At 41.7% G+C, this 15,909-nt stretch overlaps 1 protein-coding gene across 1 annotated transcript in view; it reads left to right on the top strand.

The window, feature by feature from the left end:
- The first annotated feature begins 206 nt into the window (after window positions 1-206).
- Window positions 207-15,909, top strand: part of LOC130844428 (uncharacterized) — a 31,451-nt gene continuing 15,748 nt past the window's right edge. Inside the window, exons 1-3 of the mRNA XM_057720677.1 lie at window positions 207-413; window positions 5,303-5,539; window positions 15,446-15,476. Of these exons, the coding sequence (XP_057576660.1) occupies window positions 207-413; window positions 5,303-5,539; window positions 15,446-15,476 (475 nt within the window). The remainder of the gene's footprint in view (window positions 414-5,302; window positions 5,540-15,445; window positions 15,477-15,909) is intronic.

Below are 15,909 nucleotides of genomic sequence, written 5' to 3'. Positions count from 1 at the left end.
TGGAGAGGGAACTGAGTTGTGAGCCCTGCTGCTGTTTCCCCCTGCCTTCCGGTGTCCTCACTGGAGACGGGCCATGCTCGGTCCCTAGTCAGTAGCTCCCCTTTCCCTGGAGCTGGGGCTCGTCCCCCACTCTTTTGAAGGAAGCTGCCTTTAGTGATTCCCAGGTCAGGCACTCTTTTGAGGGAAACTTGCTTCATGATTCAAAGATGCCCACACCTGTGCTTCTGGGGGACCTGAGCACCCCATCTGATGGGACTGCGAGATCTCCATTTCCATCCAAGGGATGTCACCTTCAGTGGCCACATAGGGAAGTGTGCTGTATGGAGAAGCAGAAGTCGCCGCCGCCGCTGAGCCCTGGCGACCTGACGTCGGTCCTGTTCCCGAGGTTGCTCATACTTCTGTTCTCCCGCATGGTTATTTGAAGGCTCAGGCTCTCAGCGTCAGAACCATGGATTTTGTCACATGTGTATCAGCTTTCTAACTCCTAACCAAGATCAAGATAGTAATAATAGCAACGATAATAGCTCAGGCTTATTCAGTGCTTCTTAAACGCTAGGCAGTGTCTGAGCGCCTTTTCATGAGTAAATAAATTTGATCCTCATAATCCCTATGAAGCAGGTGTTATTTTCATCTCCACTTTTACGGAGAAGGAAACCTGGGTAACCCGCACCGGGTCACAGAGCTGCATTCAACCCCAGGCAGTCAGGTTCCAGGCTCCCTGGAAGTGTTGCTCTTGATCCCTCTGCGACACCATCGTGCTTCTTGGAAAGAAGTGCGAAGAGGTCTCAAGCTTTGTCAGATAATTCAGTGACACTCAGACAGCAGCAGCTCAAACGAGGTCACTTCTAATGGCCCAGGAGCACATGAATCGCAGAGGTAATTGGAGGAACATGACATTTTCTGATACCATTATGGAAACTCCAACTCCAGGAACAGTAGGAAGGACCTTCTGAACATTCACAGCTGACCAGGGCCAAAGGGCAGGGAAGGAGCTGAAGGCAGAGGCAACAGAGGGGAAGTCCCAGAAATGAGCTCCTCCATGTCCCTGGGCTTTCTGCTCCAGCAGCCCAGCTGGAGGGATCCCCAGCACACGGAAGGTCTGGTTTAACCACCCTGACAGCTCCATTTCTGACCTCTGCCCAGGTCAGTGGAAGACACCTGGGAAAAAAGTAGGTTCTGGGCTTCAAGGAATGATTGAAAGTTCTTTTGTTATGAAGTCTGGTTGTGTTAGGGACGTGCATTCAGAGCTCACAGACAAAGAAATTCCACTCCTGGTGTGCAGGAACCCATGCTTCACGTGGCAGCGTGGGAGGCACAACCCCGAAACGAGGACCACACTTCCCTCCCTGAGAAATCAGGCATGTGTTCAGCAGCTCTCCGTGGGTTCTTTCTTTCAGGAGAGATGGGGCCTTGGGCTGAAGGGCCAGTGAGATGAGGGGAACAGAACATGCCTGTGTGCAGTAGCGGGGCTCCAGGTAACTGTCAGCTTCAGACGTGACCCTCCGATCAGCACTCAGCATGCACGCTTGCAGCCGGGGCTGGGTCCCCAAGGCTTCAGGAAAGAATTATCTTATCGGGGTGTATAGAGCAAGTGGAGAAATTCCCAGGGCAGTCATGCATGTCAGCAAGGAGGCCCAATACCTGATTCACTCACTGCTCATCTGTTTTTATACCAGAGTTTATGGGATTAAAGGTGAAGCTGGAGGAGAGCAAAGGAAACATTTTTAAAAATAAATATATTATAATTTGCTAAGAGTACTTTTGTAGCATAAACACATTTTGTATGAGCACAGAGGGAGGCCTGACTAATTCTGCACAGTGGGGTCCCTGGGCTCCCTGACAGCTTTCCAGAAGAGGTGACATTTGATGGGACCCTTGAAAGATTCCTTATACTCTGGATTCTATGAATGGCTAATTTCTGACAGTTTTTTCTTAGAGGTGTTTTTTTTTTGTTTTGTTTTGGTTTGGTTTTTTTTTTTTTTTTTTCCATTGCCATTGCTCCTACTCTGGGCAAGGGCCCCTTCCTCTCATGTCTCCAGATCTCCAGAACTCCCCTCCATCCTGCTACCATACTGGTCCTTCTAAAATGCCACCTATTCTATCCCTTTTTAATGTCACTCCCCTCTGTGGATTCCTATTGCTTTTAATTCCGTCACTTGCATTTCAGGATCTCCAGAAGTTGGTGAGATTTGCATCTTATTCTACTCAATAATTTTCACCCTGGCTAGGCTAGACTGTGCCTCATAGATACTGAATTTATTTTTTCTGTTTCTCTTTTGCTTATGTCGTTTCACATGTCTTGTCCTACTCGCATCACGTCGTCCTTTAGATCCCTTCTGAAGTGTTATTTCTTCATGATGCATCATTTACTTGTTCTAGCTGATAGTGGCCACCTCCAAAGATTTATTTTTATGCTAAAAAGTTTCGCGTTTGTTATGTAAGAGGATGACAAAACTTAACTCATGCTATAACATGGATATGAAGATAAAATAAAATGTTCAAAATTGCCTATACAAAAATTGTATTTCTCCTGAGTGTCTACTCATGGGTTATCTAGGGGGGAATTAAATATCTAATCCAAACGAAAGCTTGCTCTAGTCCTATTATATAAATCATCTCTTAGGTGATGGTCTGTCTCTCTTGCATAAAAATACTCAGTTTCTTAGATAATCTCCCTGACTTGGCTTCTCTCCCTAAGTTGTCCATACAGGTCTGTGTGTTCTCATGGCTTTAGGGAGGAAAGGAGACCCCTGTCTTCAGAATGGTCCTTGAATGGGTGGTGGTGGTGATCTGCTATGCTTTACTCCCTCTCCTCATCACTCTCCCTCTTTCCCTCCCCCATTTCTTTCTTCCTCCTCTTCCTCCTAATCCCTCTCCTCCTCCGCCTCCTTTTCTGTGCTTCCCTGGCTGCCACCCTTTCAGCAAGGGCTCAGTTTAGGGGGCTTCCTAGGTGGTCTTCTGTTTATTAACCATAGTTGATTTTGCGAAACTTCATTGGTTTGGGGGGTATAAGACGTTAAAGAGTCAGACAGTGCTTGCATTTCCTAGTGCATGCTTAGGATGCTAAGTAAGCCTAATGCAAGGGAAGTTGTTTTTACCCTGCTCTCTTGTACTCTCTGGTTTGGGTTTCAGAGTCAGATACAGAGAACATTGGCTATGGTTGAGGACAGAGGAGGTGATAGAATTTTGTCACTGATGATCTTCTCTATGGCTAGATGAAAGACATAGTCCTCATGCCAAGACAGAAACATCATCCAGTTTTAATCTTCTTCAGTTTGATTCTTTCTTCTATAGGTGTGACCTAGGTTAAGGGTTAATCTCATAAAAACAAAAAAAATATGGATGCAGTATAAGATTTTGGAATGATTCACAGCAAAGTAATATGACTAATTCCAGGGGAAAGTTTATTAGTTATATTTTATTTATTCCCTACCTATTTGCAAAAAGGATTGGAGACACTTTATAGAGGCCCAAAGCATAATCAGAGTAAAATACAAAAATCACATAGCAAAAAGGAGATACATGGAAGAAATTGTATTTTAAAATTCTGGCTGATAATTTGCTAATAACTATTTGCATAAAAATAAAGTTATATTTCTACCTGACCGCATAGATCCAAATAAATTCCAAATGTAATAAAGAATTAAACATAATTGCTAAAGTATAAAGGAACTAAAAAAGTACATTTAAGTATTTATCTGTTTTTCAGGGCAGGGTGGGAAAAGTATATCTCCTTAGCAAAGAAAGAAACCTTAAAAGGAGATATGAATAGAGGTGACTACATAAAAATTTAAAACTTCTTGACTTTACAAAGCACCAAGACCAAAATTAAATGGTGAAAATATTCCCAATACAAATGGCAAAGAGTTGATAACGTCACTATGAAATTTAATAAATTCATCTGTTAAAAATAATGAAAACAAGCATTTCAATAGATAAATGAAGGACAGGAAACAAGAAATTTTTGAAGAATTAATACAAAAAGCAAATATGCATAAAAAGATATCAAACCTAAATAATAAGAAGGAGCTGCAAATTAAAATGTCAAAATTCTGTGTAACACTTCTGATTGGAAGAAGTTTTAGAAAAGTATAATATCCAAACTGAGAAGAGGTACTGAGAAAAGGGAACGTGTGTAGCCTGGTGATAATAATCAGACCTTCTTGGAGGGCAATGTGGTAATACTTTGAAAAGCGAATGAAACATACCCCCTTTTTCTCAGAAATTTTATTTCCAGAAACTTGTCCTTGGGAAATAATCAAAAATTTGTGCAAAGATTTATGTATAAAAATCTTTGTTATTTATTCTTTTTTTTGAATAGAAACTATTCCCCAAGTTTTTACAATGAACAATTATTTCTTTTGCAATAAGAGAAAACATAATATATTGCCTTTCTGTATCTACTTTCTTTAATTGGGAAGTTTGTATACAGTTCATTCATTCCCATTAATTGGGACGTTTGTGTTCAGTTTTGAAGAGTAAAGTAACGTTTTGTCATCGATCATCTTGCTTAGGAAATATCTGATGAGATTGATTAGTAATTAAATCAAAGGATCTTTGAGTCATCAAGACTTGTACAAACACTCTGTACTATTATTATGCAAGCTCCTTGGGGTGTTAACTTGGAATGTATTGTAGACGGAATTTGAAAAAGCTACCTTATCTCTTTCCATTCTAGAGGCAGTTGAAGGCAGGCACTGGGCACCAGTAAAGAGCAATGGCTGCGAGCCTGACAGCAAGTGGGGAAAGGCGATGAACTAAACAACAGTGACAAAAACAATGAAACAAACACAAGTGCCCAAGTAGCACAGCCGTTTGGGGCCAGTTAAAACAATGGCTAATAATCCTTTACTTTGAAATGGCTTCTAAAGGCACGGATGATAATTAATATTCCCTATGAAGACCTGAGGTCACCTGAGAAAAATCAAAAACATTCCATTTCCCCTTGTCTCAAAAAGAAGGAGGTTGTGTAATGCATTTGAAAATTTATATCCAGGCTGGTTAAAATAGAGCCAAATTTGGCATTTAAATATGGTAAGCTTTAACTAACTGGGAAAGAACTTCCTGGGCAGAAGAATAATCCTAATAAGTGAGGTGATTTCCCTCCATTATCAGAGAGGTACCAGTAGAATTCCACACGATAGATTCTGTTTTGAATTAAAAAAAAAAGTGAAAAATTAAGTGACGTGCAGGAGAGAAGCAATTGGGGTCTGCTCTACTGGGACTCAGGTAAACTTGTTCAGCCATCTGCTGGCCCACCTCACTGGGTGACGTGCATGTGGCCCGTTTTCTCTGCCTCCAGGACTGCCCTCCAGATGCGGAGGACTTCAGAGCCCAGCGGTGTTCAGCCTACAGTGATGTCCAGGATGAGGGGCGTTATCATGAGTGGCTTCCGCAGTACAATGATCCTGCTGCCCCCTGCACGCTGAAGTGTCACGCACGGGGACAAAACGTGGTCGTGGAGCTGGCGCCCGAGGTCCTGGATGGAACGCGTTGCAATGCTGACTTCTTGGACATGTGTGTCAGCAGCATCTGTCAGGTAAGCCACACCTGCTTCTTGAACCGCTGGTTCAAGGATGTGCCACGACCTCTCTCAATAAATATAATCTTTCTCTTCTGTGCTTTTGTTCGTGCAGATGAAATATTGTCTTTGATCATTTTACTGTAAAATGTATTTTAGGGAGTATCACTCACCTGTAGGTTATGTTTTACTTATTCAAAATAGTGTAAATTTTGCCCATGTGAAAGTAAAAGTTTGCAATATATGAGTTGTGATTTTTCTAGATCAGTGGTGCTCCAACTTGAAAGTGTATTGGAATCACCTGAAGGACTTGTTGAAACACAGCGTTCTGGGACCCGATGCCAGAGTGTCTGATCCAATTGATCTGGGATAGGGCCTGAAAATGTGCATTCCTAACAAGTTCCCAGAGATGCTGGTGTTGCTGGCTGGTCCAGGGGCCCCACTTTGAGAACCACTGCTTTGGAAGGCTAAGATTGATAGGTTCTCTGACCCCTCTCATTGGAACTAATTCATTGTTTTGGGTTTTGGGGAGCAATGCCTTATTTACTAAGTAATCAGCATGAATGTATTCCAGCAGACTTTTCAGAGTGGACTTTGCAGAGCTGTGATGAGTGTGGCTGAAGAATAATCCCCCATGGCTTGTAATGGGTCTGAGGATTCAGGGGACTATGACGGGTTGCTGAGACAGTATGGGGATAGTAGGGAAAGGATGGGATTCCACCCCATTCCTTTGATCAGTGGGAAAAAATTGTAAACATAATGAATGTGTAGTATTCCATCTACCCTATTACGTTCATAACAAAAATGGTAGTAACAGTAGCAAATGAACCTAACCATCTACTAAGCGTCAGACAGTGCCAGGCATCTCTGACTTCGTATGCTTAGATGAACCGTGGACTTGCTCCTCAGACGAGCTTCTCCTTCCTACATCTTTTCCCTTAGGAAACGGCCTCCACTTGCTCACCACGAAACCTTGGAGTCATCCTTGATTCTTGTCTTTCAACCCACACATTTAATCCATTGCCAAGTCCTGTCAGTTCTACCTCCAAAACCTCTTTGGAATTCATCGTTTCTCTCTCCACTGATTTCTTTCCTAGTCTAAGCCCCACATTAGCTGTGAGCTACAATAGCCTCCTGTCCTGATCTCCCAGCTTCCAGCACTGGAAGATCTATGAGCGCCTCTCCACGCAGCAGCCAAAGTGATTGTCTTCAAGCCTAAATCAGAGTTTGTCACTCCTGCCCCCAAAATCCCCACTTGGCTTGTCATTGCATTGATGAGGACATCCAGGATCCTTGCTTACCTTTCCAGGCCTTTCCTGACCTCTTCTCTCCCCTTTCCCATCTTTTTAAAGAAGGACTCAATGTTTTAGATTGAGAGCAAAATTGAGTGGAAGGTACTAATGTTTCCCATATACCCCCTGCCCGCGCACATGCAGAGCCTCCACCATTTTCAACTCTCCCCACCAGAGCGGTGCCTCTGTTACAACTGATGAACCTACGGTGACACATCATAGTCACCCAAAGTCCATAGTTTCCTTTAGGGTCCGCTCTTGGAGTTGGATATTGCATGGGTTTGCACAAAAGTATGATGACGTGTATCCGTCATTATGGTATCATACAGAGTATTTTCACTGCCCTAAAGATCCTCTGTGTTCTGCCTACTCATCCCTCCCACTCTTAACCCCTGGTAGCCACTGCTCTTTTAACATTCTCCGTAGTCTTGTCTTTTCCAGAATGTCATATAGTTGAAATCATATGCCTTTTAGGTTGGCTTCTTTCACTTAGTAATATGCATTGAAATTTTCTCTGTGTCTTTTTATGACGTGATAGCTTATTTCTTTTCAGTGCTGAATAATATTCCGTTGTCAGGATGTGCCACATTTTATTTATTCATTCACTTTACCGAAGGACATCTTGGTTGCTTCCAAGTTGCGGCAATTATGAATCAAGTTGCTATAAATATCCATGTGCAGGCTTTTGTATGGACACCACTTTTCAACACATTTGGGTAAATATGAAGGATGTGATTGCTGCATCATGGTAAGAGTATGTTTAGTTTTGTAAGAGTCTCAAGCTGTCTTCCAAAGTGACTGCATTTTGCACTCCTACCAGCAGTGAATAAGAGTTACTGTTGTTCCACATCATCACCAGCTTTTGGTGTTGTCATTTCTCCAGATGTTGGTCATTCTAATAGGTGTGTAGTGGTATATTATTTTAATTTGCCATTCCTTAATGACATATAATATTAGCATCTTTTCACATGCTTATTTATCACATATATATCTTCTTTGATGCGATGTCTGTTCAGGTCTTTTGCCTGTTTTTTAATTGGGTTGCTTATTTTCTTATTGTTTAGAGTTCTTTATATATTTTGGATAACCATCCTTTATCAGATGAGTCTTTCGCAAATATTTTCTCCTGGTGTGACTTGTCTTCTTATTTTCTTGACAGTGTCTTTTGCACAGCAGAGGCATTTTATTTTATTTGTTTTGTTTTTAAGGTTGTTTTTTTTTTTTTTTTTGACGTGGAGCATTTGTAAAGTCTTTATTGAATTTGTTACAGTATTGCTTCTGTTTCCTGTTTTCGTGTTTTGGCTGCGAGGCCTGTGGGCTCACAGCTCCCTGAACCTGTAGGGCTCAAACCCACACCCCCTGCAAAGTCTTAACTACTGGACCGCCAGGGAGGTCCCCAGGCTTTTGATTTTAATGAAGTCCAGCTTATCAGTAATTTCTTCCAGTGATCATGCCTTTGGTGTTGTATCTAAAAAGTCATCTCCATAGCCAAGGTCACCTAGGCTTCCTTCTAGGTTACCTTCTAGGAGTTTTATAGTTTTGTGTCTTACATTGAGGTGTATGATCCATTTAGAGTTAACTTTTGTGAAGGATGTAAGTCTGTGTGTAGATGCATTTCTTTGCATGTGGATGTGCAGTTGTTCCAGCACCAGTTGTTGAGGAGACTATCTTTTGTCCCTTGTGTTGCCTTTTGTCAAAGATCACTTGGTTGTATTCATGCGGGTTGATTTCTGTGCTCTGTATTCTGTTCCATTGATCTACCTGTCTACTCTTTTTCCAGTACCATACCATCTTGATTACTTTGGCTTTATTAGTAAGCCTTGAAGTGGACAGTGTTAGTTCTCTGACTCTGTTCTTCTCCTTCAGTGTCGTGTTGACTGTTCTGGGTCTTTTCCCTCTTTACGTAAACTTGAGAATCAGTTTGCTAATATCCACACAATAACTTTCTGGAACAAGTTGGAAAGAGCTGACATCTTGATAATGTTGAATCTTCCTATCCACAAAAATGGAATATCTCTCCATTTATTTAGTTCTTCTTTGATTTTTTTTCCCATGTGCTGGATCTATCCATTTCTGATAGAGGGGTGTTGAAGTCTCCAACTATAATGGTGGATTCACCAATTTTTCCTTGCAGTTCTGTAGGTTTTTGCCTCATGTATTTTGACATTCCATTGTTAGGCACATACACCTTAAGAATTATGTTTCTCAGAGTATTGACACCTTTATCATTACATAAATGCTCTTGATAACTTCCCTTGTTCTGATGTCTGCTCTGTCTGAAATTAATGTACCTACTCCTGCTTTATTTTTATTAATGTTATCATAGTATGTCTTTCTCCATCCCTTTACTTTTAATCTGTAGATGCTTTTATATTTCAGATGGGTTTCTTCAGACAACAGATAGTTGGATCTCGTTTTTTGATCTATCATGACATTCTCTGTCTTTTCAATTGGTGCATTTAGACTCACAGCCATACCCCAGGACCTCCACAACGTCTGACCCCATCAAAGGTCCTCAGTTAAAAACTGGCTGAATGAATGAGTCTTACCTACTTGCAAATATAGAGGCTATTCATAACTCTTGGTCTCTCCTTCATTTCTCTCTCAACCTCCAGTCTTGAATTTTCTTGGTATCCGTTCTGGGGGATTCCACAGATTCCTCCAATACACCATCAGAGTCCTCTGATCCCCACACCTTCTCAAATGAATTAGTATTGTCCTTCCCAGACCCACTAGTTATTCTAACTGCTGTTTCTGTTGGTTTCTGTGTATGAGACCACACTTCTCAGTGGTACCTTCCTGAATTCATACTGTAGTCACAGAGTGTATTTGCTTACATGTCCTCTATATCCTGGTACCTCTGTCAAATCTCTCACATTTTACTCTTCTTTCCTCTGTCACTTGAACCTTTTCACCCCAAGACTAGACTAGCCCATCTCCCTTGGTGGCCTCACCAATATCTCTTCCTTTCTCTCCCACTGTTAAACCATCTTATTTGGTGTTTGCTGTTGCCTAATCTTGCCAAAGGTCAGAGTTTACTTCTTCATTCCCCTATTTTATGTGCTGTCAATTGCTTCCCTTTATAACCACCAGTTAACTTTGGGGCTCTTCCACTAAATCATAATAATTGCTATTATCTATCAGTGGAATTATGCTTTTCTGTTTTCCAAGGTTTTGACAGTGAGTGTGTAATGCTTTTATAATGAAAAATAATTGTTATAAAAAACAATTGAGTTTGGGCTAAAGAGGAGCAATGTGATCAAGGTAATGTTTTGACATTGAGGTTCTGAAAAGTTGAATAGAAGTTACATAAACCACGATGAGGAAGAGAATCGCAAGCAGAAGGGATGGGGTAGAGATGTGTTTAGGTGTATTTAAGCATCTTTGATTCATTCTGTAGAGTTGAGGTGAAAAATGCCTGTGGGATAATGCGAGAAGTTGAGGCTACAGATATGCGTGGAAACCAATCATGAACTTATTCTGAAAGTTATAAGAGGAGCTAATGAAGCCTTTTAGAAGGAATAGCTGAGTTGGCATTGCCTTTAGAAAGATCACTCAAGTGGCAATGTGGCAGATTATTTGGGGAAGACAGGGTTGGAGCAGATATTAAGAGGTCGAGTTGAGATAACAAGAGCTTCAAGTAAGGCAGAGGTAGGGTGAGTGAAGAAGGGAAGACAGGCTCTACAGATTAAAGAAGCAGATCTTTTAGGGCTGGATGTTTGATTGGACATGGGGAGTGGGAGAGAGAAGTTTAGAATGATGTCTGGATTTCTGACGTGAGAACTAAGTAGATGATGAGGCAGAAGATACTGTGTGAGGACCAAGTGTGTGGGGAAAAGATGATGAGCCTGATGTACCTGTGGATATCCAAGATGATACATGAATGTAGAGCTTAGGAGAGAATTCTAGATGAGAAATAGAGATCTTGGGGTCATCGCATGGTTAAAGCTAATGTCTGTCCTTGGGGACTGAATGAGAAGAGCAGATTCCCAAGGACAGAGTTCTGGCCCCATCATTTAAGGGGCGAGCATTGGAAGAGGTGCCCATGATGGAGACTACACAAACCAATCTTCTGTGTAATAGAAAACTGGGAAAAACAAGATATGGGTGGGCGAGTGTTTAAGAAGAAAGGTTCACAGTGCCAAATGCTTCAGAGAAGTCGAGAGGGAAAAGAACTGAAATATGCCTGCTTCATTTGGACCAAACAGACATCATTGGTGACCGCAGCTTAAGCAGTCTCAGTGACATGGTTGGAGTGAACTCTACTTGGTGCAGGATGTATTAATTTCCTCTGAGCCTTGGTCTCCTCAGTCTGTAAAAAGGAGATGTTACCCTCCATAGAGGTCCTATTTTAAATTCGTCCTTTCATTAATCAACTATACTCCATTATGAAATAAAAAGTTAAAAAAAAGAAATGGTATGGATATTGGCTCTTTATCCTATTAGGTGCGGCAGGCTCAAGAAACTGATATACTGGTAATTACAGAATCGCCTGAAAAAGTAAAAAGTATCCTCATGTAAGAGGGATAATCTGAAAGAATGAAAAGTTACCTGTAGAGTACAGTTCATCATCCTTATTCTGTAGTCAGACTGTTGATGGGTTAATAGTGCCCGGTTGTGCTGAACATGTACACTCAGCTCATCAGTGCGACACTGTCCTGCTGCCTTTCCTTTCACGGTTCTCAGAGCAGCAGGGAGGGTCTGATTACAAGAGGCAGACAGGAACAAAAGGTACCACTGGACAAAAAAGGAATTTGAATCACGCCGAAAACTCACGTGTAGCCTGTAAACCATTTAACAGTGTTATTAGTAGAATTAAACTCCTAGAAAAGAGTTGCTTTTGCTGTTAAGGACAACCGTAAATAGGTGGATTTATAGTGACTTTTTATTTGTGAGGCAGCGTGAAAACAAGCAGGACTAGTTTACGTGATACATTTAAAAAACATTAAACTTCGTTAAAAAAATCCTAAAACATAAATAAATAAATGTGTTCTTTCATGACCAACATTTCAGGAACCCAGCACAATAGCTGTCACATGGGAGCCCTGCAGGCTACCCTGGTGCCCTTTCCCTGGTTTCTCCTTGTGCTCACTGACCAGAGCCCGCTCTTGTTTGGCTAAGGTGCATAGTTTGCTCCAGTAGTTTCCAAGGTTTGAAGGAGATTGCAGGATAAAGGTGGTTTTCGGTGCCAAATTCAGCTCTTTAGAATATGTGTTTCCTATCATGTTTTTGTGAGTCTCATGGCTACGCAGATTCTTGGGGCAGGCACAGGTGATACCTTGCTGAAAGCTGAGTACTCTTCTGGCAAGGCTATTCAAGTAAAAATGAATTGGACACACTTCTTCAGAAGTGACTCAGACGCTTCTCTGTTGAATTCAGTGGGAAGCTTTCCTTCAGTGGGATAATGTTCACATAAATTCCCTTTCCCGTACAATGTGGCCGTGGCTGTCCGCAGCCTTTAGGATGGGAGAAAGTAAACTGTGTGATTCTCTCTGATCACCTTAGGGTCAGTGAACTGGTCCCTGATGTTCACTTGGCAGGGACTGCAGATAATTTTTGCAAGAGTGTGTATAGTTTGCTCATTTACATGACCGTGTCACCGTGCTCCTGGGAATGTGAGTTTGAGTGCAGCAGACACCATGACAACTATACTCACTGAATGAAATTTGCTTCTGCTTTGGAGGTCTGATTTTCATCAGAAACAATACCTGGTTGGAACCAGATCTGCAGAGCAAATCCAATTTATCATGCAGGTGTATTGAATTCTTTGATGACTGGGTAACAAGAAATCAGTTTGTATTTCTAATAAAAAGAATAGCATCTAGCATGTACTGGGTGCTTACAAGGTGTCAGACATTGTCTGCGCACGTTACTGTGTTAGCTCGTCGTACACTATGAAGCCGGGAAAGTCATTATCCCCACTCTGTAGGGAAACTGGAAGTTGGAGAGGCTAAGTAATTTGCCCAGATGGCACAGCTAGAAAGTTGTAGAGCTGGAATTTGGAGCCAAGAAACCAAATTTCAAAGTCTGTTTTCTTAACCGTGGTGCTATACGGATGACATTTGTACTTTTTGTATTGCTGCCAGTATAGCTGAAGTTTGTAACTGGAAGTAAGATGTGATTCCAGTGGATGGCAGTCAGCACAATAGGCGAGTGACGCTTAGGCAGTTGAGTATAGAGGCTGAAACTCAAATATCTCCACTCCACTCAGGAAGGAAGACTGCTCAAGTATAGTTGTGGTGAGTGATGAGGGCTGTCATGAGCTGGAGAATCCATATGTGCTCACTGATATGCTTAAGGGGGCAACCGTGTATAAACATGTCAGAGTTTTTTCAGTCATACAGGAGCCAGAAAGCTTGATTTTAATGTGAAATGGCCAATTTCAAACAACCCTTTGGTGTTAATGGCCCTGCTCTATCTGTTAATCGTTAAATAGGACTCCAACATAAGACAGCCTAGGTTTTCCTTCAGTAACCAACAACCCCCAAAGCTCTGTGGCTTAAAACAATTAAAGATGACTTTTAGCGCATGCTGCTTGGTCAGCCTGGGTGGGAGGGGTGTTTGCCCTTGAGCATCTCAGAGACCCAGACTGAGGAAGGCTTTATTTGAGCACGTTTTGCATAGTAACTACAGCAGTGAGAGAAGGAACACGTGATTCACGCGCTGACCCTTGAAGCTTCTTACAGAAGTGACACAGACACTTAGGCTCACATGTCGTTGGCCACAGACAGTCAGTGACCACACTTAACTTCTGAGGGGGCGGAGAAGTGCACTCCTCCTTGGGCTGAAGGGAGAAGCTAAATATTTATGAGTGTTCCCAATGACTACCATAGCTCCATATCCTCTGGCTTTTCAGGCAGGAATGTTAGAATGTTTTGTAAGGTAGAATCCAGTTTTCAAAGATGTCAAACAGAAGGTGACTCAGAAAGTTCTTTGCTTCTTGAAGGATTAAATTTGACTGATCTGGAAAATTCATCTTTTGGCTTCATGTGGAATAATGACCCTTATTAAAACACTGACTTCTGTGAGCTGATTAAGAAATCATATGCTGGAACTATGAAATAATCCTTAGCTGCTGTGGTGATTTATATATGAGTATTTATTCCCCAAAGCACTGCTCATACATCTTAAATTTGTGTTTATATTATCCCCTGTCTTGTGTAACTTGTCTCATCAGCTACACTGCAGACTATGGATCTTGTCTTACTGACTTATCCTCTGTGGTGGCTGGCTCTGTAGAAACAGGCTATGTATGGATGTTAATACATTTAACTGATAGGTTGATCCACTGGTGGTTTTTAAATCATTACAACTAGAGATCTTGACTTCAGGAGAAGCCACAGAAGTTGAAAATACTTGAGGCAATTCTTAAAAAGTTGCTCATTTGTTGCTTATAATGAGAACCGAGAGCCAAAATTCAGTAGTCCCTCAATTTCAAGGGCAGTTCTGGCTTATGCCCTGTGAATCACAAGGCACCCAGACCTTCTTTTCCGATATTGTTTTTCTGTGATATTTTCACATGCTTTGTTTGGGTGTAAGGTTTGGATGAACTGTAGCTTTAAAAATTATGAAGTAGGAACTTCCTAGGTGGCGCAGTGGCTAAGAATCCAGCCACCAGTGCAGGGGACAGGGGTTCCATCCCTGCTGCAGGATGATCCCACATGCCGCGGAGCAACTAAGCCCATGTGCCACAACTATTGAGCCTGTGCTTTAAAGCCCATGAGCCGCAACTGTTGAGCCCATGTGCCGCAGCTAGTGAAGCCCATGTGCCTAGAGCCCACACACCGCAGCAAAGAGTAGCCCCTGCTCATCGCAACTAGACAAAGCCTGTGTGCAGCAACAAAGACCCAACGCAGCCAATAAATAAATACATAAATACATAAGTAAATTAAAAAAAAATTATGAAATAAATGTCAGTGCTCAGGGAGGTATTTAATTGCCCAAGATCTTGCAAGGCTCTAAACACGCTTCAAAACAAGCCCATCCTAGCTCGTAAACCCACACCCTTCCTGGATGACCAGATAAAGGGTGCTTCTCATTCTCATGACATGCAAAGTGCTTAGGGACACAAATGTGTGAGGACAGAGCTTGGCCCAGGAACAGTGCTTCTATAATTTAATGGTAGAATTACTCCCCTTGCAGAAAGTTGTGTGAACACAAGTTACTCATGATTGAATCTCAACCATGCAAATGTGTTTCCAAAATCAATCACTCTCAAGTTATTCCACATGTACTTGTAAATATTAACATAATGGCCTGTGTAACTGGGTTCACGGTTGTCCATCTGCGGAGACTAAAGGTGAGGAAGGTATAGCACAGTGTTCAGACTCTGCTGTCAGATACCCTGGGTTTTATTTTATTTTATTTATTTTGTTTTGTTTTATTTTTGTTTTATTTTTCCCATATGTTGCCTGAAACTGCCTTCTTGAAATCACCCCAGGAACTCTTTGTCAAGTCCAGTAGTCTTTCCAGTTCTCATTGTTTTATTCCTTTCTGTAATTTGCCCAGTTCTAGCTGCTTTTGCTTTCGTTTTCCTTTCTTCCTGGTTATTTTCCTCCTCTTGCCTTCTTTACTATGGACATTCCCTCCATGTACTTCTCAAACTTTTGCTATTTACTCCTTTTATCCTTAGCTTATTCTTGCTCAAGTCTCCAACATTGCAGGTAACTTTTGTACAGTTACTTATTCAGAACTGCAACAGACTCTTTTATTATACTCCAAATAGCGACCACAGTTTTGAGTTGGGGGTTTGCCACAGCTTCAACTTTCCTGTTCAAAACCAATGTAATGTTTGTTTTTCCTCTCCAATCAGAGAGACTCAGTTATATGACATTGTTACTCAAAAGGTTTCTCTTCATCTGCCCCTTTCTTTCCATTCCCTGTGCCATCCCTTTCATCTCTTCCTGGAATTAATACAGCAACCACTTTACAGGTCTGCTTGTCTTCAGTCTCTCCTTCCTCACTCCACTCCCATAACATATGGCCACTTACTTTCAAAAACATTGATTTTATTAGAGTATGCCTCCATACACAAACATGCCCTCAGGATAAACTGTGAACTCTTTAAGCATGGCTTTCAAAATCCTTCTTTATCTA

The sequence above is a fragment of the Hippopotamus amphibius genome, chromosome 2 (genome assembly GCF_030028045.1).
Source record: "Hippopotamus amphibius kiboko isolate mHipAmp2 chromosome 2, mHipAmp2.hap2, whole genome shotgun sequence".
Lineage (NCBI taxonomy): Eukaryota > Metazoa > Chordata > Mammalia > Artiodactyla > Hippopotamidae > Hippopotamus > Hippopotamus amphibius.
Note: the sequence above shows the minus strand (reverse complement) of the source record. Positions and strands in the feature narration are given on the sequence as shown.